Source organism: Lytechinus variegatus, chromosome 3, assembly GCF_018143015.1.
Source record: "Lytechinus variegatus isolate NC3 chromosome 3, Lvar_3.0, whole genome shotgun sequence".
In the NCBI taxonomy this organism is placed as follows: Eukaryota; Metazoa; Echinodermata; class Echinoidea; order Temnopleuroida; family Toxopneustidae; genus Lytechinus; species Lytechinus variegatus.
The window spans coordinates 70,253,818-70,280,445 of record NC_054742.1 but is presented as its reverse complement, the minus strand read 5'-3'; the positions used below and the strand labels follow the sequence as shown (position 1 = coordinate 70,280,445).

The 26,628-nt window shown below is 35.2% G+C and overlaps 1 protein-coding gene across 1 annotated transcript in view; it reads right to left on the bottom strand.

Annotated features, from left to right (window-relative positions):
• Nucleotides 1–23,546, bottom strand: part of LOC121411823 (constitutive coactivator of PPAR-gamma-like protein 1 homolog) — a 50,843-nt gene extending 27,297 nt beyond the window's left edge. Inside the window, exons 1-2 of the mRNA XM_041604694.1 lie at nucleotides 22,925–23,546; nucleotides 1,354–1,638 (exon numbers count right to left, since the gene is read on the bottom strand). Coding sequence (XP_041460628.1) covers nucleotides 1,354–1,638; nucleotides 22,925–23,366 — 727 coding nt within the window. The 5' untranslated portion in view covers nucleotides 23,367–23,546. The remainder of the gene's footprint in view (nucleotides 1–1,353; nucleotides 1,639–22,924) is intronic.
• Between the last annotated feature and the right edge of the window lie 3,082 nt (nucleotides 23,547–26,628).

The following is a 26,628-nucleotide window of genomic DNA, read 5'->3' as shown; positions in this document are numbered from 1 at the left end:
AGGATATTACAAATATTTAATTTTACAGGATTTTTTCTAAGTGTAAACTTTTTTTTGATACGCACTGTATATCATCAAGGATCTAGATCTGGGACAGTTACATAAACTGAACCTTGTGAAATCTACGCTGAAAAATGTCCACACTGAAGATCACCAACACAGATAAGCCCACGTGGGACAGTGTATTATTACTGCTTTGAATGTCGGTCTGACGCTTGAGCCAAATCCCGTGCTTATTTGCTAATTTCTCAGCAATTACACAATTTCTTCCAGAATCATTTGGCACATGTTTTTTATTTATACAAACAGACACTTTGGTGGTCATTTCATTGGATTCTGTACAAACTCATTTTGAGATCATTACCAACACCTGACAAAAGCTTTTGATATAGGGTCAAGTAATGTGTGGAGCACTCAAGTAAAATAACTAACAAGCCAGAAGAGTTTTAGTAGCCAATAAATCTGTTTGTCAATGGCCAATTCTAGTGCACTTTCTCTGCTGCAATAGCTTTATTTATCTGTAAAAGGGGCTCTTTGACCAACATCTCACAAACTGTGATTCAGTGACTAGATATCAGGGGAGCTCCAGAATATAGACCATGCCCCTTTATTTTCAGCCCATTCCATGCTTTGGAACAGGTTTATATTAAAAAAAAAAAGAAAAATAAATTTTTCCATTGGCCACGCAAACTCATTTAAAGCCTAGTAATGAATTGGAAAAATGATAGATGCATCTGGGAGGAATTTACCAAAGCTAATGACAGGCTTCAACTGCAAGTAGATTTAAAGGGTGTTTTGTAACTTCACCTACTTGAATAATGAAATCGTTCACCAAGGGTCTTCTGGGAAAGAAAAATACAAGCAGTCTCTATCTATAATTTGACAATTGAGCTAACTGTAGAAATACTCTGTAGACATTATGTTACAATACCAACTGCCTGCACCACCCTTGTCCTAAAGGCCTGGTCACACCGCCTGAGTGTTGTTGGATCGGACGTGGAGCGGAGAGAAAAAATCACCACCGCTCACCATTTTCGATTGTTTTCAGTTTTTTTTAGATTTTTTCCCCAATTTTGTGAGCGAAATTCGACCCTCTCTCCCCACCGCTCAATGACCACTCCATTAACACTCGGGCGGGTGTGACCAGGCCTTAAACTCTTGATTCTTTACGGTGCAGGAAAGACCCGGGGAGCATTTCTGAACAGTACTTTAGGTGATTTTCAAAGACTACTCTGCTCTCAGCCAATCAGATGCAAGGGATTACAGTAGCTTATCACAACAGTACAGGAGGTGAAAATCACTAACTATACATGTGCTTCATGAAAGGTTCCTACTGGTGAGTGTGAAACTTACCAAGAAGTGCTGCGAAGATGACAAATCTGTCGGGATGCAGGTTGAGTGCCTTGGCCACCTCCTCCATGTTGTACTGCTGCGTGGTGATCTCCCCCTTCATGGAGAGCTTGAAGCGATGAGACGAGAAGAACATGGGAGGGTCGAAGATGGCCATGTCCGCCGACTGGCCCAGGATGCCGTGGTAGCCGCTCTGCCTCAGGTAGGATATCATCTCATGGGCATGGTCATTGCAGGTGTTGACTGTCTGGATACCGCACTGGTGCAGGGCCAGGCGAATGCATGTGTCTGGATGAAAGAGAAATGATCCGTGAAAACGATTACTAATTTGAACAAAAGGGGATCAAAAACTTTTTCAAAGGCATTTGTAACTGATAGAATGCTGCACATCATCTACAGTACAGCTCCAAACACATGCGCTATTAAATGAGCATCTTTCAGAAGCAATCATGTCAAATATCCAGAACATTTGAAGACAGGAGATCAAGAACTTATTACAATATACTCACTCCCGTACCGTACATAAAGTGACTGTCTTCAAACTACTTTTACTCAAGCAAACCTCCCATTATTGTTCTTGTAACACTGATATTACCTGAACGATCTGAGTTTAACGTGAATTTTTACTTCTGAAAATTAGTGGGCATGGATTCCCTGTTAAAAATGTCTCAGCATGGACCAGAGATAATTCACTACTCTGGAATTCTAATTTCATTTTGTTTCGCCATTGGACCAGATGAAATTGACAAGATTAGAACCTCTCTTAAAACTGTTTTTGAGGGCCCACAAAGAAAAGAAAATAGAATTGGGCTTAATACTGCATACATTTTTCATAGTGACTAAGTATGGAAATTACCAGGTAGTGTGTTCACCCTGTTGACTGCCTCTATTCTAGTGGCTACTTATATAAAAAGCTAGAGATTAAATCTTTCCCAGGCATCTTCAAATTTCTTAAAGGACAAGTCCACCCCAACAAAAAGTTGATTTGAATAAAAAGAGAAAAATCCAACAAGCATAACACTGAAAATTTCATCAAAATCGGATGTAAAATAAGTTTAATATGACATTTTAAATAATTTGCTTAATTTCACAAATAGTTATATGCACATGCTGGTAGGTATGCAAATCAGGAGAGTCTCAGGAGACTGATGACGTCATCCACTCAATATTTCTTTTGTATTTTTTATATGAAATATTCTAATTTCTCCTCATTGTCAAGTGAAACGATTAATTCCTCCCTGAACATGTGGAATTAGCATTGTTTAAATGTTCCTGTATGATCACGAAGGCACATCCACTATTATAGACAACAGTTTTTTGACCTACATACATAGGGACAGTGTTTTTCCGCGATCACGGAAAACGGGCGGAATTCACGGAAAGGGCATTTTGAAACAGAAAATGGCATTTCAAACGGAAAATCACAGAAAACATATTTTTCCTCCAAATACACAGAACAGCAATAAAAATTACTCCAAAATCTCAACAAAATATGAATATTAAATGGCCACAAAACCCCAGAAAACACGATTTCACTTTGCTACAATCATGAAATTTCACACATCGTGACTGCACTCGACTTCATCACACTTGAACGTACATGTACGCCGGCCCTCGCCCGTACCATACCCAGCCAGCGAAACAACATTCACATGCACACATCGTTTGAACACAGTCGTGTGTAGCTGCCCTCTACATTCGAAGATATAACAGCACGGTATCGAGGGTTTGAAATCCAAAATGGCGGATAGGCGAAAATCATTGAGTGCTGAAACAATGTCCGTAAAAACCCCCAAATTATCAATGAAACTTCATTTATCTGTAAAATAATGCTAATATTGTAAAAGTTGAGGATGTATTTATGTTAAATGTGTTAGTCATAATATTTTGTGTACCTGCATAGATCCGATTAGAACGGATTCTGTTACGTTGTTGGTACAGAGGCAGATACAAATTTTGACCAGCGCGAATGTTGTGATATTGCTATTCAATGGGTAAACGGAATTGGTCACTTTTGCTTGTACACAAAGTCTATGGGGAAACGGGATTTCCGTTTTCTGACATGTTGAAACAGAATAAAGGATTTTCTGAAAAGGAAAAGGCAAAATTTTGAAACAGAAAATCACTGTCCCTACATACACTGTATCGTACATGTTTGTATCATACATGTAATGCATTAATAATGAAAGGGAACAGTGAAAGTGAATCTACCAATACGGCCTATATTATAAAGGAGCTATAAGAAACATGATCAAGATAACTTGCACTGCACTGCAGTGTAACAAGAATATGAAATGATGAATAACTTTTAATAATACAGTATGTTCTGAAAAGGCAGGATCACCTACACACAGACTCAGTTGATAGGCATAATTCATTTTCAAGAAATTAGACGACTTGGCTTGGGATAAGTCAGGACGACGACCAGGAAAATGAGGTTATGAAATCAGGTTGTACGCTGGATTGATTAATCATGATAAAATGCAATGTCTGACATTTCCTGGCATATGCCTACAGGCTTCTAGTGAGTATGTAGAGTATACTACATAAGTCATTAATATTCAAAATATGAGAAAATTATGATGGGAGGGGGGAGTGTTTGCATTGTTTTGTTTTGTTTTTAACTGTTTGTATAGATTCATAAAAAAAGTATCCTACATGTACAAAAGAAAACTATAGGCATATTGTATTCAACGTATGTGAACTCAAAGGAGGATGATGAAAGACAATTTAACATACTCGCATTTTATTTCTTTTTCATTAGATATACATGGGTCAGCCTTTGTTATATCAGTTTGTCAGGATACAACTATGTTGAATGTGTCAGAGAACAAAAACCAATAATTCCTGTCTTAAATTTTGGTAAAACAAAGGATAGAAATTTTCCCAATTTAAATTTTTGTCAGCAAATGAAAAGGCATAATAATAATACACATACTCTGCAAAAATTTCAGGTAAAAGTTTTCATTAAAAAATGTCTCGGTTAAAACAAGTTGGATCCTTGACTCCTTGATGCTTGAATAAAATCAATGAAAAAGGGAATTTTTATTTTGTATTTCTTATATTCATTAAAACCACTTCCCAAGCATGGAAAGGGAAACAATTTAAGGATAAAATCTTGGTACATTTTCTTCCTAATTAAAAAAAAATTGTGAAATAGGCTTCCCAAAAGCCTTCATTATTACAAGTTTTACAGGAGAAAGTACACTAATTCTGATCAAGGGGGGGGGGGATTAAATTCGTAAGGAATTCGTAAGAAATTCATCTTAATGTCAGATTAATCGGAATGAATGTCCCCCTCATTAGCCTTGGAAGATTTTTGTGCCCTTTCTACATCACATCTTTTCCATTTGTGCCATAATACATGTACATGTATAAAAATGTGCCCAAAGTGTATATGTGACCTTGCCTTGTAAAAAATTTGAAATTTAAGGTCTGAAGATATAATGAATATTTAATGAGCAGGGAGGAACGGAAAGGGGAAATGCATGTATGATAGACATAAATGGTCTTGGAATCGTAATTCGTAAATATTCTTTATTTATCACATGAACACTATGACTCATCTCTTGTCTCTTTTCCTCTCACTCAATTGATGCATCAGTTCCTTCTCACAGACATGGAGGTGCTAAATAATATTCCTCAAGTACATTGTACAAGTAATTTCCATAATTCCCTTCCCAGGAGTGTCTACATGTACAGAAGTACCTGAGCAAGATTCCAAGTTTTTAAAATAATGAAAGAAAAAAATATTTCAAAAAATATTTCAATCTATCTGTAAATTACAATTAAATAAAATGTTCTTTAAATTGAGTTTGATTTCATGAATGACCACTCATGTTTTTTTAACCCTAAAGTTGAACTGATCCACAGAAATCTGTGAAGGTCTCCATGGCAACATATTCAAACATTGTATTTATGTCAACATCTTGATTGTTCTGATCATGAATGAAAGGATCAAGAGCAGCTGGTGCCACAGAGGTACCTGGACCTGTAAGACATAGTCTTCATTTGAAGACCCTGGTATAGTATTGTTGACATAAATTTGTGTATTTATGATTATTAAACTGAAATTCTGGGAGAGTTTAGTACAGCAAATGATCGTAAGTGCCTTGTTTGATACTGCATTCCATGATCGCAGTTTCCGCTGTACTTGAATTCTGTTCCATAATGCATTGTCATACAAGAACCTGCACAGCCATGAGCTTTCTATGAATGCTCCCCTTGCCATAATTAAAAAAAAAACTAAGCAAATTTATTTTAATGTTTGTGCATTCAGTTGCTAAACCTGCACACACCAAACCTTTTCAAATATTTGATACTGGAATAGATTTAATCATTTAAAGGTATTGTTTAACTTTGTGAGCAGCCGATTTAAAAAATTCTCAAACCAAGATGAAACATGTGTACAAGTGCATGTATTAGAACTAATAAACCCTGAAAACAACCATTATTGAGAATGAAAAGCTAAAACTACAAGGCAAACCCCGATTTTGTAAATAGGTGTCTTATAGACGCCTAAATACTACACATAAGTGTATGGGATGAAATTTAGATGGTGTTTCCGGTCACTTTATATTTCAATTTTTGAAGCACTAAATAATTATTTTCGAACGCAATTTTTTATGGGCTTCATTTTTGTAACATATCACAGACACAGGTGACAAGTGTGACCTTCTAGCTCAGATTTTTAAAAGTCAAACCAATGTTAACCAATCACTTTAAACTTTTTTTCAAGCCAAACATGCTTATATGTGGAACCACATATACATGTACTTGAACTGTAACGATTACTACATGTAGGCCTAATAGAAATTACTTTTTTTAGCACAGATCAAAAACTGATCAGAGATGTACTATGCATGTATATGATTTATATGTCAACAGTATGTCTTCTTTGACATTTGAATAGTCTTTGATTCCATACATGTGCCGAGCAAGTAGCAACTGCAAGGAATATTTTTCCTGATTTTCTTGTTTTGTTGGGTTTTTCTACGATATCGAGTCTTTGGTAATTTCTTGTAAATACTGTAATTTCATCTCAATTTGTTTCAAGAGTCAATATGAAAAACCTGATAATTACAAAATGACATAACATGAACCATCTATTCTGATTTACAATGTACATTAATTTCATAAATCAAATTTCAGAGGACATTTGTAGGGACAGTGATTCGGACGGAATTCACGGAAAGGGTCTTTTGAAACGGAAAGTGACATTTCAAATGGATGATCACAGAAAACATATTTTCCTCAAAATACACAGAAAAGCACCAGAAATTACTCAAAAATCTCAACAAAATATGAATATGAAATGGCCACAAAACCCCAGAAAACATTATCTCACTTCACTGCAATCATGACAATTCAATTGTGACTGCACTCAATTTCATCACATTCGATCGTACCCCCACACCCGTACCCAGCTGGCCGGGCGGACGCCGGGTTGTGCTTCACATACACATTGCTTGAACAACATGGTCATGTGTTGCTGCTCTCTACGTTCGAAGATGTAACAGCATGATATTGAGGTCTTAAAATCCAAAATGGCGGATAGGCGGAAGTCGTTGACTGCTGATAACAATGTCCAAAAAGCCCCAAAATTATCTATGAAATTTCATTTGACCATAAATAATGTTCATAATGTGGAAGGTGAGGATGTATTCATGTTAAATGTGTTCGTCAAAATATTATATTAACCCCCATAGATCCGATTAGAACGGATTCTATTGCGTTGTTGGTACAGTGGCAGATACAAGTTTTGACCAGTGCGAGTTGTGATATTGCTATTCAATGTGTAAACGGAATTGTCACTTTTTCATGTGTACAAAATCTATGGGGAAAACTAATTTCCGTTTTCTGACATGCTGAAACGGAATTTCAAGATTTCTGAAACGGAAAAGGCAATTTCTTGAAACGGAAAATCACTGTCCCTAAATTTGAAACAGAAAATAAGAGGGGGATATCCACCATGACGCTTTTTTTTTAATCCACAGATTAAGTGATTCTGGAATGTAAACCTGTCGTTGACATGGTAACGCTCACATTTTGAAATGAGTCTAGACAAGAAGGCTATAAAGAGAGCAAGCCAGGCGAACACCTGCCCTAGATACCATTGTTATGCAGATCTATACCAGCTGCCTAGAGACCTCCATAGAAAATCAAAGGTACATGTAATATCATTGAATATCAAGCCTAGAAAATGAATACATATGTTCTTATTCAAAGTTACAAATAACATATTAAACCCCTAGTATGTACAGGAGAAGCATGTGAGAGAAATCGCCAGACAGCAAAAAGTAATGCTGAGCATAATCGGTTCATCACGGACGGACATTTGATAGATTTTGAAAGTTTTGAAGGCTTGTAACAAATTAGGAATAAGATGAACAACAAGGCTCGACATTAGCGGTGGCCCGGTGGCCCGGGGCCACCAAATTCATCTCGGGCAACCATTATTGAAAAAATGTTAAGTTTTGGTGGCCCGAATCGGGCAACCAATAATTTTCAAAGTAGCGCAATTTTTCTCCCGATTTTGCATGTATTTATCAACTTTCTACAGTTCAAATTGCAAGCCAATTCGTCATGCGCCTTTTTTGTTAATCTACACACAAATACACACACACAAAGATTGCATAGTCATGACAGTACGTAGGCCTACCGCTAGCATACAGTAACTATAATATTCAGCCGGCCGTGCCGGCTGTCTGGCTGAGCTTTGCGTGCATGAAACCACTGCAGCTAGCTAGCTGTGCACGAGGCACGAGCAGACTATTCAGACTCAGGGAGCTGCGATACGAAATGTTACTGCTAAGAAATCTTCCCCAGAACTCTGAAAATCTACGTCAAAGTCACATTTTACACCAATGAAATGTCCTTCTACAGTCCGTATTACTGAAACCTGATTATCTGCAAGCATTAAAAGGAGGAATTATGACCTCTCTTTTGACTCAAAAAGACCGATTTCCAAATGCATTAATACACATAAAACACATAGGTGAGTACATCACAGTCCCATATGTGCATTTGTATGTATGTTGATATTTGGTTTATTTCGAAGCTGTGTCTCTTCTAGTCAAAAATAAATAGGCAGCTTCTTTCTTTCTTGTTTACAAATGACTTCTTAAACCACTCTTAAGAAGTAAATACTTTGGGAAGGGATTTCATTGATATGAAATGTGAATTTTTCCATTATTTTGTCAAATATAGGGAAGGAATTTTCTCACTGTTTTTTCCAGATAATTTTTGCGGTTTTCTCATTTTTTTTCTTTCATTTTTTTTTTCAGTGATTAAACCATTTATACCCATTCCCATTGAATATGCCTGATTAAAGAACATGTTTCTACTGAATAAAAATAATAATTTTCCCCATTTTTTGATAATTTTGTCTTATTCATTTTTCTTAAATTTTCTTTTGTTTTTCTCAAATGTTTTTTTCCTGTTCTATGTTTTTTCTTTCTTCATTTTTTCTTTTGTTTTATTTCACTTATTCATTTTTTACAATTTTTTATTTCTTTTTTCAGTATACTATTCTAAAAATGATTTTTGTTTATTTCCCCCTTTTACACATTGTTCTAATTAAATTCTGCAGCATATTTTTCTGTGATTTTCTCCTGCTATAATATGCTGGAAAAGAGAAAATAAACTGGATTTAGGGCCTGCATAATCTAGGTTTTATGATAAAAAAGGAAGAAAGGAAAAATAATTGTTTTGTAAATCTATCTGAGTTTGCTATATGCACTATTTATTTACTTTACCATTATGAATGTGTGTCGATACGGAGATTAAAAGTCCACAACCTGGGAACAATACAATTCTTTTATTCTCTTTCAATCATTTCATATTTACAATGATAGAACAATTTATATATTACCACAAAATAAGCAAAGTAAAATAACAGCAAGCACGATTAACATACAAGATGTACAAAGAATACATAGCAGTAAAATATAAATTAATATTATTTATAAAAATATTTTTCCAAACCGGCCACCAACTTTACTAATGGGCCACCAAAAAAAATTGTTTGAAGGTTTTGGTGGCCCGAACGGGCCACCACCAAAAAAAGTTAATGTGGAGCCTTGTGAACAAGGTTCCTTTGTGTTTTATAGTGAAGGGTAGGACAAAGTATGCTGAATGATGAAAAAAGTTTGTTGCCATGGTTACCTACAAACATAGGTATCCACTAAATGTGCCATATCACGGACGGACATGATAGAAATGTGGTTTTTAGAATTTTGGTACATTTTTCTTGTTTCTATCTAAACAGCTTTACATGGACCAATAATTGTTAATGCAACTAACACTAGGGTATATTAGCTTCTATGTTCAGCATATTGAATTCTTAACCAATATCAACCTTCTGAGAGAATTGCAAATATTTTCCATCACGGATGGACATTTCGGACGGACATCACAGACGGACACAATCAAAATACAATGGAAGTACTCTGTAAGAAGTTCTTAATACTTTTTTGGGTAAACAAATGCTATCGTATTGATGATTTGTATATATTTTAATAATATGAAACAGTATTATTTGCACAATCAAGTTGCTACAACTTCAATCAAGTTGCTGCAACTTGATTTAAGATGTAGCAACTTGATTTCTATGCTAGACGCACAGTATAATCTAGACATACATGTACGATTGCTCTAAACACAGTTCTTGTCAAAATCGAATGTAAAGAATATTGTCTTTTTAAATTGTAGAATACTAGTACATGTAGGTTCAAAATCTACAGCTAGTTGATTAATGATCATGTTGATACAAGTATTTTTATGATCATGGTGATTTTTAGGCATTAATTTTCCAAGAGCAAAGATGTTATTTTTTAAGGTCCAAAAACTAAAACAGGTCGCTGATCCTTATGCTTGTTTGTTGGATCAACACTTGTCAGGGGCTCTCTTTAAATCCATCTTTTGCACATATCAAAGCAAAGACACCTCATAACATTAACAGCCCTCATGTATTTAGGCCCTGACCGAATCCAAAATTGAAATTGATATTCCAATCCAAAGCTTATTAAAACTTCTAAACAATGCAGTGCAAGCTTTATGCATTTTCACAGTTTACCAGATAAGCCATTTGCTTAAAATTAGCTCCAAAATGGACTTCAAAAAATGTATTCATGTAATTTTCACAAACCTCAAGACTGTGATGTCATGTTCTGTTAGAAGCATTGTGAATCCATAGGTTTGTACATATGGAAAATTTGATTTTTCTGCTTATCAGATTATGCATTTAATTCTACTTCTTCTCCATCACTTTCTGCAAGCTTGAATTGATGAAATCTACAGCTTTGGACTTGTTCTTGCCATACTTTGTTTCCCACTTTTTTGGCATATACATACATGTACATGTAGCTTTTCAACTCTATCTGCATTCCAATAATGTTTAACAATTTTTCCTGACAACAATATAGCCCCAATAACGGCCAAACGAAGATATCACAAACAATTGTGAAGAGTTTATTCCATTTGAGTTCTGAAGAATTCCCAGAGCCATTATTCACTGAAATTAGAAGCTAAAATTAAATTCATAATCTGCTCAGCAAAGTTTCTCATTTGCATATATGAATCTTTCCACAAGTATTTCACTCGTCCGTCCGTGATGAAATTAATGTCCGTCCGTGATCATTTTTGATTGATTTATCATATGCATAAAATGTATGGATTTTAGCTATGTTCAAATAAAATGATGTACAGTGTCCAGTGAAATACTTCTACACACTTTTATTTCTGTTTCTAATTCTGATAAAGAATAAAAAGCTGAATCCATAGACCTTATCCTAATAAAAATGATCACGGACGGACAGAAATGTTAACATCTACAAGGAAAGTTTACTTCCCATAATTTTTTCCTACTAATTTATGTTTGATGATAGATTAATGTTCAGAGTGCAAGACCATTACAAAAAAATTGGAGTAACTTTGAAAACAATGAAACTAGAGTGAAATGAATTTGAGTGAATTAACTTTGTCCGTCCGTGATGAAATTAATGTCCGTCCGTGATCATTTTTGATTGAGTTTATGATATGGATAAAATGTATGGATTTCAGCTATGTTCAAATAAAATGATGTACATGTACAGTGTTTAGAGAGATACCTCTTAACCTTTTTATTAGGTGATCTGTCAATTGCAAATTCACAGTAGCTCTTTAAATAGTCCGTTGACCCCCAATTTTTTTTTCATATATCAATAGAGTTGTAGATTTGATTTCATGTCATCAATGTCCCTAAATTATATCATGACGTCATCAAAATGGCGCCTAAACCAAAAATTTCATTTTTTAAAAAATGACGTCATTAAATTTATACAAATTTGAATGTAACTTCTCGAATATAGATCGTTTTTCGCCCAGATTTCGATATGTTGTAGTTTAGAATGTACTCTTTCTCCTTAGTTCACATGACTTTTCGTTTTGAGAAACGCATCATTGCGTAAAACAGCGATGAAAAGAGGCATGTCATTTTTCCTCATTTGGCGCGTAATCTCTATGGGACGCGACTTTTTCCCAAAACTAGATTCGGCATTCCTCTATTTCGTGAGCCATATCTGCATTTTTTTCTTTTCAGTTTTCCCTGACCTTCTAATATGTTGTAGCTGAGATTCTAAGCTTTCGCAAGTGTGCCCTCCATTTTTTGATCAGATGCTGGGATCATGCCCGTTTTTCACTTGCAAAATTAGTTTGTAATTCTCAAAACTGCTTACGTGTAATCTCTATGGGGAATATCGTGGCTCAATGGATAATGCACTTGACTTGTGTTCTCGGGGGCGCAGGTTCGAGTCCTGGGGTGAACAAGATAATTTTTTTCCAATTTTTTTTTCTTTTTGCCACCTCTTACATGATCCTCAGTTAACATGAATTTTCGTTTTGAGAAATGCATCATTGCGTAAAACAGCGATGAAAAGAGGCATGTCATTTTTCCTTAGTTTGTGTGTAATGTCTATGGGAAATGACTTTTGTCAAAACTAGATTCGACATTCCTATATTTCGTGAGCCATATCTCCATTGTTTCTTGTCAGTTTTCCCTGAGCTTTTAGTATGTTGTAGCTGAGATTCTGAGCTTTCGGAATGTGCCCTTCATTTTTTGTTCAGATGCCGGGATCATGCCCGTTTTTCACTTGCAAAATTGGATTTGTAATTCTCAAAATTGCTTACGTGTATTCTCTACGGGGAATATCGTGGCTCAATGGATAACGCATTTGACTTGCTTTCTAAAGGGCGCAGGTTCGAGTCCTGGGGTAAACAAGATTTTTTTCCCCCAAGTTTTTCTTTTTACCACCTCGTACACGATCCTTCATGATAATTTAATGGTATAAAAGTTAAAATTTAGCAAGATAAAACAGATTTTTATTACTTTTTTTCATATCGCATGTATTGTCATACATTAAAGAGACCCTTTTCACAGTGCTTTATCATCTCCCGTCTTTCACAAGTATTCCATCCATAATGAGCATTCCGTTGTCATCATGAAGATCATATTGATATGTATGAACATGGCAATAGTAATCATGATGCTGAGAATAAAGACAGACCACCTAATTCGTCCGCATGATGAATTAAATTCTAGTTTATTTCTACTCTGATAAAGAATAAAAAAACTTTTCATCTTTTTTTCCATCACGGATGGAAATTTCAAAATGGAAATGTTAACACCTACCAAAAAAAAATGCTTCCCAATATTTTTGTTCTACTATATTATGTCTGATAATAGAGTAATGTTCAGAGTGCAAGAACATCCAAACCAAATTAGAGTAACTTTAAAAACAATAAAACTAGAGTGAATTTAATTTGAGTAGAAATGTCCGTCCGTGATGAGAGGTAGCAGCACCCCCATGAATAAAATGGACTATTCCGGTACTTTCGGAATCATCAATCTTCATGAAACTTAATTTTTTGAAACCTGAGATATCAAAGATTATTTTAAAAGCAAATTTGATAAAAGAACCTTAAAAACAAATTTCACCTCAATGCGAACCCTTAACCGATCATGCTCTGCACAAAAGTTGATATTGAAGTAGTGTAATAATAAATCTGGCCGTTTCATAAAGCTGTTCGTAAGTTAAGAGTGACTTTAAGAATGACTGGTGATCCTTTCTTACGCGCTAAACCATCGCCTACGGTGTATACCATTTACCAAAAGAAAGGATCACCAGTCGTTCTTAAAGTCGTTCTTATCTTACGAACAGCTTTATGAAACACCCACCTGGCCAGGTAAAAATACCAATCAGCTGTTAAATACATTGCACAGAGCTTTTGGTTACCAATACCACCTTTCAACCCTAAAAAGACCGGGCTATTTGAGGTGTATGAGGGGGTGGCATGATGGCCCCTTTGCTGATCTTGGCCGCCGTTCACATGATCATGCCAAAATTTGGCACACATGTTCTTCACCACACAAACTACAAGCCAGTATACTACATGTACACTAAAAAATAATCCTTTTTTATTTATTAGGAATAAATTATGCAAATTATTTGTGAAAAACATTTGCATATTTTAATTTTAACCGATTATTTCACTTCAGATTTTATTTTTTTGTACTGTACATGTAATTTTATCAAAATGATTTCACAAAGAAAAATTGCAAAGGCCAGATTTTTTCTTTGTATTTCTTTTCTTTGCTTTTCATTGTTTTTTCAATGGAAATTTTACAGAAATACATGTGCAATTTACAGCCCTAATTCCAGAATAGAAACATGAAATTTCAAACACTTCCAATTAAGCAAACAGGCCTACATTTATGAAATACAACGCAAGAGATGAATACAAACTTGAAGATCTTTTGGTTGAAAATACGGTAGCCGGTAGGTGCATGTGTTCATCTACATGATTAAGTGTATGTTGCAATTATTTTTTTTTTTTACAATACAGTATGTCAAATTTTTTGGCAAGTTTCAGTGAAAATGTAAAATAAACAGTGCTTAAAACCCCCGTAACAAAAACGCAACCCTAATTACTCAACACATTCACAAACTCTCAGGAAAAAAAATAATTTGTTTCTTTCTGGGGCTACTTTTGAGTTCACCAGACCAAATTTTCCATATTGTATTATAATTGACCCTGTAGAGCATTTCGGGGGCAAATTCACTGTCCAGAAGAGTTCTATGTGTAAAAAAAAGATAATAATAAATGCATGTTCATGTACATGAATTCTTACACTGAACGTTGACAATTCAGAAATAATCATGTTTTCCCTCGCTCATCATCAATACTTCTTTTATTTTCCCTAGATAAGCACAACCGAAACTAACAATTAGGTAAGCTTGTTTAGAGATCAAACAATATCTGCTTTGAAGGAAGGCTGTTCTCAAATTTATTTTTCTTTAATCACATTTCATTTTTCCTTTACTCCTGAACTAAAGTTCAACTCTCAATCAGTTTAATTCCCAGGTACTACATGTAGATGTTTTTATCATCCTTTCTTCTGACTTACAATGCTAAGATAATGGACCACTGCCAAAATGCAGTCAAATTTGTCAACATAATTGATCTCATTGTGTTTGCAGTTTCTTTGCACTATTAGTTTGAACAAAGTTTGAAGTCTGGAAGAAATTGATTACATTTTTCTTTTAACAATGCACTATTTATTGCACAAATAAATGTACAAGATTGTTTTTAAACACTTACAACTTAACAAGAACCAACTTTTTTTTCAAATTTCCTCTGCCCTTGTTAAGACAAAGGAGTTCAGTGAAAGTCATATTCCTTTTTACATTATTCATACAGACCATTTTTCAAAACACTCCACATTCTTGATCTCAATTTTATTGTTCAAGTTTAAGAATGTCTTTTTGGCCTCGTAATATTCTTTCTTTAAAGGTCAAATCCACACCCCAAATATGTTGATTTAAATAAATAGAGAAAAATTAAACTAGCATAACACCAAAAATTTCATCAAAATCGGATGTAAAATAAGAAAGTTATGACAATTTAAAGTTTCGCTTATTTTCACAAAACAGATATTTGCACATCCTTGTCGGTATGCAAAGGAGGGGACTGATAACATCACTCCTCTCTACTACAGTGGTGTATTTCTTTTGCATTTCATTATTGAAATATTCCTATATTCTCCTCATTGCCCTTCAAAACGAAGTTTCATACCTCCCTGAACCCTGTGGAATTACCATTGCCTTAAAATTTGTGGTTCAGTCAAGTTGGCCCTTATTGTCAAATCTGTAAAAATTGAAATATTGTATATTTCAAACAATAAAACATAAAGAAATAGTGGGGAACATCATCAACTATCATTTGCATGTTATTGATGAAATTTTCAGCGTTATGCTTGATTTATTTTTCTCCATTGATTCAAATCAACATTTTTTTTCAGGTGGACTTGATCTTTATACCACTTTCACAGGAAGATAACTGGAAAAGCTAATATTTTGGGATTTTTCTCCGCTTTTTCTATCATTGTTCAATGGTAAACACATGTATATTTTATGCAGACTTTGAACATTTATATTTGGTTTAGAAATTTGCCCTTATTCATGTATTGTTAAGTGATTTAAATTGAAATAAAGAAATTGGATTGAACTGAACCAACAAAAAGTTCCCATGTTATCTCATACATGTATTTTCTGAAATTCATGAGCCACTGAACAATGTACCTGTATCTTTATATCATATCAACTTGCAGGGCACAAAAAAGTGAAATTACTTAGTACGTAATTAGTAATGCATTACTTTTCAATCTCATCAAAAAACAAAACTTCCCATGTTTTGATTAAGGACTGGCAAATAAAACTTTATCAATGTGTCCGGCTTGAATTGCAATAAAATTTAACAGATACATGCATCGTTTGAACTCTAATATTTTATTATCTGGAGCAGGATCAACCATTTAATGAATTATTTCGTTAGACTCAATTTCTTTGAAACTTACTACAGGAAATTGTTTCCTGTCTAGCAACAGGAAGAACTTAAGAAGGTTAGCAATCTTAAAGGTCAAGTCCACCCCAGAAAAAATGTTTGATTTGAATAAATAGAGAAATATCAAACTGGCAAAACGCAAAAAAATCATCAAAATCTGTTATAAAATAAGAAAGTTATGACATTTTTAAGTTTTCCTTATTTTTCCCAAAACAGTTATATGAACATCCCAGTGACATGCAATTGAGAGTTGATGATGTCCATCACTCATTATTTCTTTTGTTTTATGGTTTGAATTATACAATATTTCATTTTTTACAGATTTGATATTAAGGACCTTGAGTCCTTAGTATTAAGGAACTTGACTGAACCATAAAGTATTAAATAATGCTAATTCCACATGTTCAGGGAGGAATTAATCTTTCATATTTCATATAATGAAATACAAAAGAAATAGTGAGTGGATGACATTATCAGTCTCCCATTTGCATACTGACCGAGATTTGCATATAACTGTTATGTGAAATTAAGCAAAACCTCAAAATGTTATAACTTTCTTATTTTACATCTTATTTTGATGAAATGTTCAATGTTATTCTTGTTGGAGTTTTCTCTTTTTATTCAAATCAACTAATGGTTGGGGTGGACTTGTCCTTTAACAATGCATACAAGGTCAGGATCATTGCATGGGAAGGAATTAACTTTCCAAATCAAAGCTCAGGTAAATTTTTGGGAGGAAATAAAAAGATGTAAAATCGACCCATATGACTACTATACATACATGTAGTTTTCTAATTGCCTGCCTTGCAATATGTCAAAATTGTTGTGAGATCATCTGATCGAAATTCACAATTTCTGGGGGTTTTCACAAGTCTATTTCTAACTTGGTTATTTGTGAAAATTATAAAAATAAGAAAAAGAGAATGGTGACAGTTTGAAAAGAATCAGAAAATATTGGTGAATATTGAAATATAATCACCACTTAAGACTGATAATAATCTAAACTTGGCAATTCAATGAAATGTCTCCTATTTTACAATATACAAGGGCATCGCAACGGGGAGGCGCAGGGCAGCGACTGTCCCCTATCATGTTGTAAAAAGGGGGAAAAAAGAAAAATGGATAGGAGGATGGATTATAAAAAGGAGGTGTGTAACTCTATAGTAGCCCTATGATTGAAAAAATATGATGTCATCTCATCATGCGCCCCACCCAAACGAAAATGTGGCCCCACCACTGCATGTGCACATAATTATTTGAAGGAATTTGTGTGGTTTTCTCCTCGGAGACTCAGCACTCTCCATTCCTGCTAAATTCTGCTTTGATTTCAGAAAAATATTCAACAGATGCATTGGGCCAAAATAAAATTATAAATGGCAACTTTTTTTGAAAATAGTGCTTTTAAGTTTAACAATCAAAAGAAAAAAAATAAAATGAGCATTATTGGCTCCACAGCTCCAGGGCATACATTATTCCAAGGCCATGCCCTTGGGTGCCTTATTGATTGGGGTCAATGCCCATTTCACTAACCACTAGGTGGTTTCAAACCGCCTCGATCACAAGAATCCCCGTTAAATTACGAGAACTTTTTAAGGCTAAAAAATACCCGTTAATTATTCCTGCATTCACACCGCCACGAAACACATCCTTCGGGATAAGTTCCCGAAGTTACGAGCATGCGCAGTGTGGTCTGATAAGCAGGCAAGGCGGGAGATTCAAAATCACTAGCCCAGCAGCCACCCACGCCGCCGCGCCCAACGACACGCTGGGATAAAAGTTCCCGTAATTTGCTTTCACATCATGCCAAAATACCTGCGACCTTGGAAAAATCCCCACGAAAGTTCTCGTAATTTCGCCAAGTACCTACTATGTAGCGCGTATTTTCTTTCGGGGAAATTACGCGTAGTTTGGTTTCACATTACCAAAATACCTGGTATTTTCTGATCGGGGTAAATTTCCCGATCAGAGAATACCTGGAACTGGCGAACTTAGAGGCGGTCTGAAACCACCTAATGATATTTGTGTGCCCTTTTTAAATTGTGCTGTAATATACTGAATTGCTCTTTTGAAAAGTGGCCTTGCCCTAAAAATATTAAAATTCAATGCATGTGGCTCACTCATTGCCATACAGTCAATGGCAATTAGGAAGTTAATTACATGTAGAACCATCACCATTACTTTTTATTTCAATTACATACATGTACACATTACATACTGCACTATAAAAATGTAATTCAATTTACATTTACTAAGTATGTATGTACTATGTCTACCTATCACATTTTTTTGCTAGACAAGGCATTATACACAAACTTGAAGACATCATTCATTGATATTTCTTTATCTTTGATTGGATGCACTTAAATTTGCATTTTTTTTTTAATTCACAAAAATTTGAAATAAAATAAGTACTTGCCATCTTGCAAAGAACAGAAAAGAGAGAGATGGTAGATATAGGGGATATTTGATCTGCAATCTCCATACAGTACACACACACACAAAGGTACAATGTAGCAACTTGACAAATGTAAACTCTGTCATAATTCTGGATCAATTGTACACTAATTATTATTCATTGTTTACAAAACAACCCAGACTATTTAAGCTAACAATCACTTGCAGACTACCAGTATTCTCTTTGGACAGGATGATGATGAATTCAGAGGATTAAAAATAGGGGTTTCAAGCAGAGCAGAAAGAAAAAACAACAACAAAATAGTGGCATGGCAAAATGCCAAGGTGATTCACCATGAATCAGAGGAGCTTTGAAAGCTTGCTCATCAAGTCAGAAAATGCTGCTGTTTGGTTGCATGTAGCCTATAATAACTGATTTCTTTTTCAACTTCTGAAGTATTTAAAGGCCCTGACAGATCATTCCATGCAAGCCTGGCATGTGACTGGTGGCCGACTATTTTTTATTCCCGCCGATTGCCCGCAGGGAGCCCACATATTTAACTAGCACGCAGTTGCCCGCAGAAACGTTTTGAACATGCTTAAAACTTGTTGTGGGTGATTGCCCATAACTCGCCTGCAAGACTTGCATGGAACAGTGTGAAAGGACCTTAATATTTACAACACCAAAATATTTACAAATTACACTATGTGTAAGTGTAATGTCAGTTTTATCATCCCTATATTGTTTAGGCTAAAAAATACCCATTAATTATTCCTGCATTCACACCGCCCCGAAACATACCCTTGGGGATAAGTTCCTGAAGTTACGAGCATGCGCAGTATGGTCTGCTAAGCAGGCAAGGCGCGAGATTCAAAATCACTGGCCCAGCAGCCACCCACAGCTCCCGCGCCCGACGACGCCCAAGGACACGCTGGGCTAAAAGTTCCTGTAAATTGCATTCACATTGCCAAAATACCTGCGACCTTGGAAAAATCCCTGCGAAAGTTCTCGTAATTTCGCCAAGTACCTACTATTTAGCGGGTATTTTCTTTCAGGGTAATTACGCGTAGTTTGCTTTCACATTTACCTGGTATTTTCTGATCGGGGTAAATTTCCCGATCAGAGAATACCTGTAACTGACAAACTTTGAGGCTGTCTGAATCCACCTACTTAGACTTTTTTGGCTTGTCAAATTTTGTGCAGAACAAAATGACCTTCATTTTTTGGTGAAAGCCTCTCCCCCCCCCCTTGAAAAATCCTGGATCTACCCCTGACTGTTGTCATCATCATTGCCAAAGAAGATATTAACATCCTCAACAATCTTACATGTACATCAAAATTATAGAAAAACCATTACTGAATTCAGATGCCAAAAATTAGTGAAACATTCAATATAAAAAAAGTTTAGCATCAGTTACTGTTATCTGAATTCTCTGACATTAAATAAGTCATGAGAGCGAGGCTGGGACTTCACATGTGGAACTCCTTCCTATTAAAGGACAAGTCCACCCCAACAAAAAGTTGAATTGAAGAAAAAGAGAAAAATCCAATGAGCATACATGTAACACTGAAAATTTCATCATAATCTGATCTTGAATAGGAAAGTTTTGACATTTTTCAGTTTTGCTTAATTAAAAAAAAAACAGTTATACATGTATGCACATCCTGGTCAGTATACAAATGGGGAGATGTCATCCACTTACTACTTCTTTTGTATTTTATTATATAAAATATGAAATATTCTAATTTTCTCCTCATTGCCAAGTGAAACAATTAATTCCTTACTGAACATGTGTAATTAGCATAAACAATTAGTGTTTAATACTACATGGTTCAGTCAAGTTGGTCCTTATTGTCAAACATACATGTATATGAAAAAAAATTAAATATTGCATCATTCAAACAATAAAAAAAAACTAAAGAAATATGGTAGTGAGTGAAAGACATCATCATCTGTCTCATTTGCATGTTACTGAATTGTGCTTATCACTGTTTTGTGAAAAATAAGCTAAACTTTAAAATGTAATAACTTTCTTATTTAAAATCCGATTTTGATGAAATTTTCAGCGTTATGCTAGTTTGAATTTCCTCAATCTATTTAAATCAGCATTTTGGGGTGGACTCGACCTTTAAACAAAAAGTTGATATAAAAAAAAAACAGAATTTATCGAACATTAATTCCAATATAATTGTAATATAAGAAAGTTTTTGGCAATGAGGCATTTTAAAACTTTCTCTTATTTTCACAAAACAGGTTCATGTACAGTACACAAATGGTCTCTCACACACAATTTTTATATATCGTACAACTTTTTATGAATGATAGATATAGATGTGTTTTTAAGATTTGAAAAATGACAATAAAGAGCTCATCATATGAATTGATTTGAATAAGGTTACAATGTCAATTCTACAGCATGTTTAGAAAGGAATGAAAACCCCAAGTTTCAAACTTCAAGTTTCCATTCACTTTGCACCGAGGGATAAAATAAACATTCATCAATTATAGAAAATACAAGATAGTATGCATTTGACATTGTCAGTTTTCTCATTCACATACTGGCCAGTCCTGACATGTTTTCTGAAATTAAGCAAAAGTAAAATTTCATTTCAATAGATTGGCACAGCACATTGCACAAACAGCACAGACTCAGTTTTTTAATTTATCCAAGTTAGGAAGACAACAAGATAGACCTGGAAACTTAACTACAGGAACTGTATTTTTCCAGTAGATGCTGTATAAAGGTATAAAAATGTCATAACTTCCCCATTTTATATTGGATTTGGATAAAATCTTCAGCATGTGCTCCTTCACCCTTTTATTTTCTCTTCGAATGTTGGAATACATCATTTTACATATTACAGGCTTTGCAAACCTTCAAAAATATGCTCCTGTATCTGTGGATTCATGTTCATTCATTCTTTGGGGTGTGAGTGGTCACAAATAAAAAGACCTGTAAAAGGTGAAGAGTATTGGTTAAGTCTGAAATAGAAAGAGCTCCCATACTTTTTGTACAGAGGAAAGCTAAATATAAGCTGAAATTCAGCTGAAAATCATAACAAAAAAGTCTGAAATCAGATAAAAATCTGAACTCTCACACCCCTGCATTCTTTTCAAGCAATGCCTCTATTTTTTTTTTCAACATGAAAAATAAATGTGACTTGATAAGAGCTTATCATTCACTGCAAGACCCAGTTCTGACACTTTTATGTATCAATATCATATATCATACAATGAACACAAATGGGAGGGGTTTCAGATGCCAAAACTCCCAAATTTATGACTTCAGATCATTCAGATACTGTTATTTCATCTTTCTGATCTCATTGTTTTTATGGTCCCCTCAGAAACTTCGATTAAATGGTTCCTAATACTACAATGTATATCAATACTTTTTTCTTACAATTCTAATTGAAATCTTAATTGATGAACTTCAACAAAAGTTTCAACAATTAACTGTTCAACTTTCAAAGTTATTTGACAACAGACTTCATTGTATGTATATATGTCAACACTACATCAACTCCAAAAAGATCTAGCAAACGAGATGGTAAAAACCCAACTTGTAAAACTCCAAGAAATAAATATTTTGAAATTTGAAATACACCTGTATCGACCACTCCAAACGAAGCATTTATTAGCTGGCTTGGACTGGGTCTGGGAGAAAGTTCTGTTTCAAAATGCCAGACATCATCATTCAAGAACTAGATTTCTACACATGATGAATGTGAAGCTGCTCGGCCAGTGAAGCAAACCGTCTTTGTGTGCAGCTTTAGTGGAGCAAGCTGGATGATCAGACTGGCAGCACGTCAGCCAGCTACTGACGACATTCAAGCAGCCATACACACACGCATGGCTTCACAATAGCACCATCTCAATAGTCTAGAATCTTATTGATAAGCAAACCTAAAACTAATCCTGAATAATTTGTGATTGAGAGAAATTCTAACCTTTAGATACCAAATCAACTAATCTATATATGTTCTTGATAATAAAATCATGTGTTGGTTAAAAAAATGGTAAATACATTTCACCTAAAATTGTTTTATTATTATGTTTTGAGACAGGTTCTTCGGAGAAATTGTTACGAGCTTGATCCACATGTATGGCTTATCAATGCCATGGCTCGCACTGCAGACACACACAAACAACACACACATTGCGCATGTATTGCGAGCAAAATGAGCTCGGCTAGCTCGCACAGCGTCAGCTCAGCGGCCCCTTGCAAACCAAAACAAAGCAAAGGTAGGATGAAAAAACATGTGATGTTTCAGGTAACTGGTTGGTTTTATACATACCTAAGGCAACGGGAGGAGTAAACCAGGCTTTGGGAGGGGGTGTGCCTTTGTTATGAACATGTCCTAACACTTGTCCCACGGTATTTCTGGTCTGAGTCTCTTGTTTTAACCACTCGGGAATTCGACTTTTCTCAAGGCTCCCATTGAAGACGACGATGAGTTTCATGTTGTTGCTCCTGCTTGCCCTGGCCAAGTTGTCAATAAAGTGGAACATGCTATTCCACTGGCCCCCACAGACCCAGTCAGTGAAGCTCCCGCCATATAGACGATGAAGGCAGCTATTGGCATCAATTACAAGCAATAAAGGATCTTGTCCTACCAAAGCTCTCCCCCTTTTTCCAGAGTTATTTAGTCGCTTTCGAGCGAGTTGTCCCAGGTCCACTCGCGTGCATGCTTGCTGACAATTCCGCTCGACGTAATCCAAAAATCCATGAATACCCATGACGCCAGCGTTTTCAAAGCATTCCAAAGAATATAAATAATATACAGAATATATTGGTTCCAAAAATGGTCTACTCAATCATGTATAATTTGTGGATGTTCGAAGAACATGCACATAAACGAAGGACATTATCCATTTACGTACGCGCCATGTGCTCTTCAAATGCAATGAACAAAGCGTTGCTACGCATGCGCAGAAGACAAATGGCTGGATGTGGAATCTCTAGTTTCTATGAAACTAGTTTGCGGTGGGAAGAAGTTAATACATTTAACACGGGAAAAGAAAATTAATAACCGAAATGATATTTTGATATATCATAAATGGGCATTATCTTAAAGTTATAAGAAGAGTTTCGTCTCTATATTATTTGCTTCTACCCCCTTTATTTTCACTAGAATGATTAAATTAATGAATCGTCCCCGGGAATCGTCAGCTTTTCAAATCTCTTATTCTTGTCAGAGGCAGTTGACAACTGCGAGTATAATGTGGTGTAAACTAGTGTTTTTTTATATAGCATATTATTTTTCATCGATTTCATATTAAGAGCTATAGCTGAAATACCTTGTTCAAGCTAGGACACATGGTCTTACGCACCGGGGGAGGGGGCAGGGGGTCATTAGCAGTCTCCCCCCGCCCCGAAATTTGGCAAACTGGGGCAAACTCACAGGGTTTTTTTATTCTGAATTCAAAATCATGGCGTCGTCCATGCTTTGAATTGAAAGAAAAAAAAAGTTTTACAACACGACAGATATGCAACATTGAGAGCACATGGATGCTCTATCACATTTTCTTCTCTATTTTTTATTTTATCTGTTTATGAATACCATCAGAGGAAAACTCCGAAATTTATTATTTCGTATAACAAAATACAAAAGTATTAATGAGTATGTGCATATGAGTGATCTGTTCCCTCATTTTACACTGTTAAAAAAACCTGATTTTACAGGAGGGGGGGAAGAAGATTTTGCAGATAGCAATAACAGAATCATTCTGTAAATTCATAAAACAGGATTTTTTCTACAATTTAACAGAACAGGTCTGTTTAAAAAGGGGGAAAGCGTGTTTTATTAAAGGAAATTTGTAAGGTTCCATAAACCAAATGCTAATATCCTGTAAGATCGCAGGTGTTCTCGAGACTCTGCTACAGGAACTTTTTTATTTTAAGGATACATTTTCAAACAGTGTATGCGATGCCGGTCGTGTAAAGCTGATTTGTGCATTTTACTAGATATGGCTTAATAATAATTATGAAAAGGGTAATGCAGCTTAATTATTGGTACGATTATTATTTTGAATCATATTTTAATATTTTCTAATTCCTGCTAAAAACTTTACACTCTGACATTATTTTCTTAATTTCTTGCTAGAAAATTGCAACACCCTCATACCAATTTTACCCAGTAGCATCTGGGGGAAGGAGCGTGAGGGTCGGGCTGGAGTAACGCAAAAGAAACAGAGAAGATAAAGGAGGAAAGTGAAGGAAAATAATACATTCATATCCTTCGGAGGGGACTTTAAGCCGTCGGTCCTCTGGTTGCTTGCTTACAAGCATTCATGCTTTCTTAGCAATCAGGTAAAAAATCACCACATCCATCCATCCATACAACATGGTATTAAATTTAATGTGGAGGAGCCGTGGTGCAGTGGTTCTGACTCTCGCCTTGTAAACAGAGGGTCGTGTGTTCGAATCCCACCGCGGTCTGGCGTCCTTTGGCAAGGCGTTAATCCACACTTTGCCACTCTCGACCCAGGTGCTAAATGGGTACCCGGTAGGATGTGAAAGTCATTGTATCTTGTCCAGTACTGTGTGCGCCTCACAGGCGACTGACTGGAATACTCCCCAGGGAGTGGAGGATGTGCACACATTGTGTGAGGAAATGACTGATTGAATCCAATGACCGGGGTATAGCAATATAATCTGTAAAGCGCTTAGACACGTCGTTCCGATGGATTAAGAGCTATATTAAACTATTGCGGAGTGAAAAACGAAAATATTTCACAAATCAATTAATTCGTTTCAAACACGACATCAATAAAACATGGAAACAATAAACACTGCCATAAATAAACAAAGCACAAAAGAACGCATAAAAACAATAAAGCACAATAATGTTGAAATACACGATTCTTTTCGTATAGCTGATATATTCAATCAATACTTCACACAAATTGGAAAAAGTCTTGCAGATAATATACCTTTAACCCAAAAGGAATATACGGATTTCATTCACCAACCAAATCCAAATTCTTTATTTTTAGTACCTGTACATAGAAATGAAATAATAGATATGGTGAACAACTTAAAAAACAAAAAAAGCTGTGGTCACGATGGTATTGACAATATTTTATTAAAAAATGTTATAGAATACATTGTTGACCCATTAGTATACATATTCAACCTTTCTTTAAGTAATGGCGTAGTGCCTGACAGTATGAAAATATCAAAAATAATACCAGTGCACAAAAAAGGAGAAAAGATTAATGTATGTAACTATAGACCAATAGCCTTATTACCTACTTTGTCTAAAGTTATGGAAAAGGTAATCTACACAAGATTATTAAAATTTTTGAATAAATATGATATAATTTCCGATTTTCAATTGGATTTCGCCAAAAACATAGTACATCTCATGCCACTCTCTCATTTATTGACAAAATCACAAAAGCTATTGACAACTTTGAACATACAATAGGTGTTTTTCTGGACCTCTCCAAGGCCTTCGACACCATAAATCATGAGATACTGCTCTACAAACTTGAAAATTATGGAGTTCGTGGGAAGGCCTTGGAGTGGTTCAGAAACTACCTTGTAAATCGCAAACAATTCGTAAGCATAAATGAACAAAATTCTTCTCTACAAAATGTTAACTGGGGTGTTCCCCAAGGTAGCCTCCTGGGCCCTCTTTTATTTATTATCTATATAAATGACATCCAGAACTCCTCTGAAATATTATCATATGTCCTTTTTGCAGATGATTCAAATGTACTCTACTCTCATCCTAACCCCAATATTTTAATTAATGTACTGAACACTGAACTGGATAAATTGGTACAATGGATTAAGGCTAACAAATTGTCAATAAATGTTCAAAAAACGAAATGCATGCTTTTTAGCAATTCTTTAGAACAATTGCCATTTAATATCAAATTAGACAATGTAGACATTGAAGTTGTTACTACAACTAAATTTTTAGGCCTCATAATAGACAACAAATTATCTTGGAAATCGCATATTGACTCTATATGTCGCACAATTTCACGC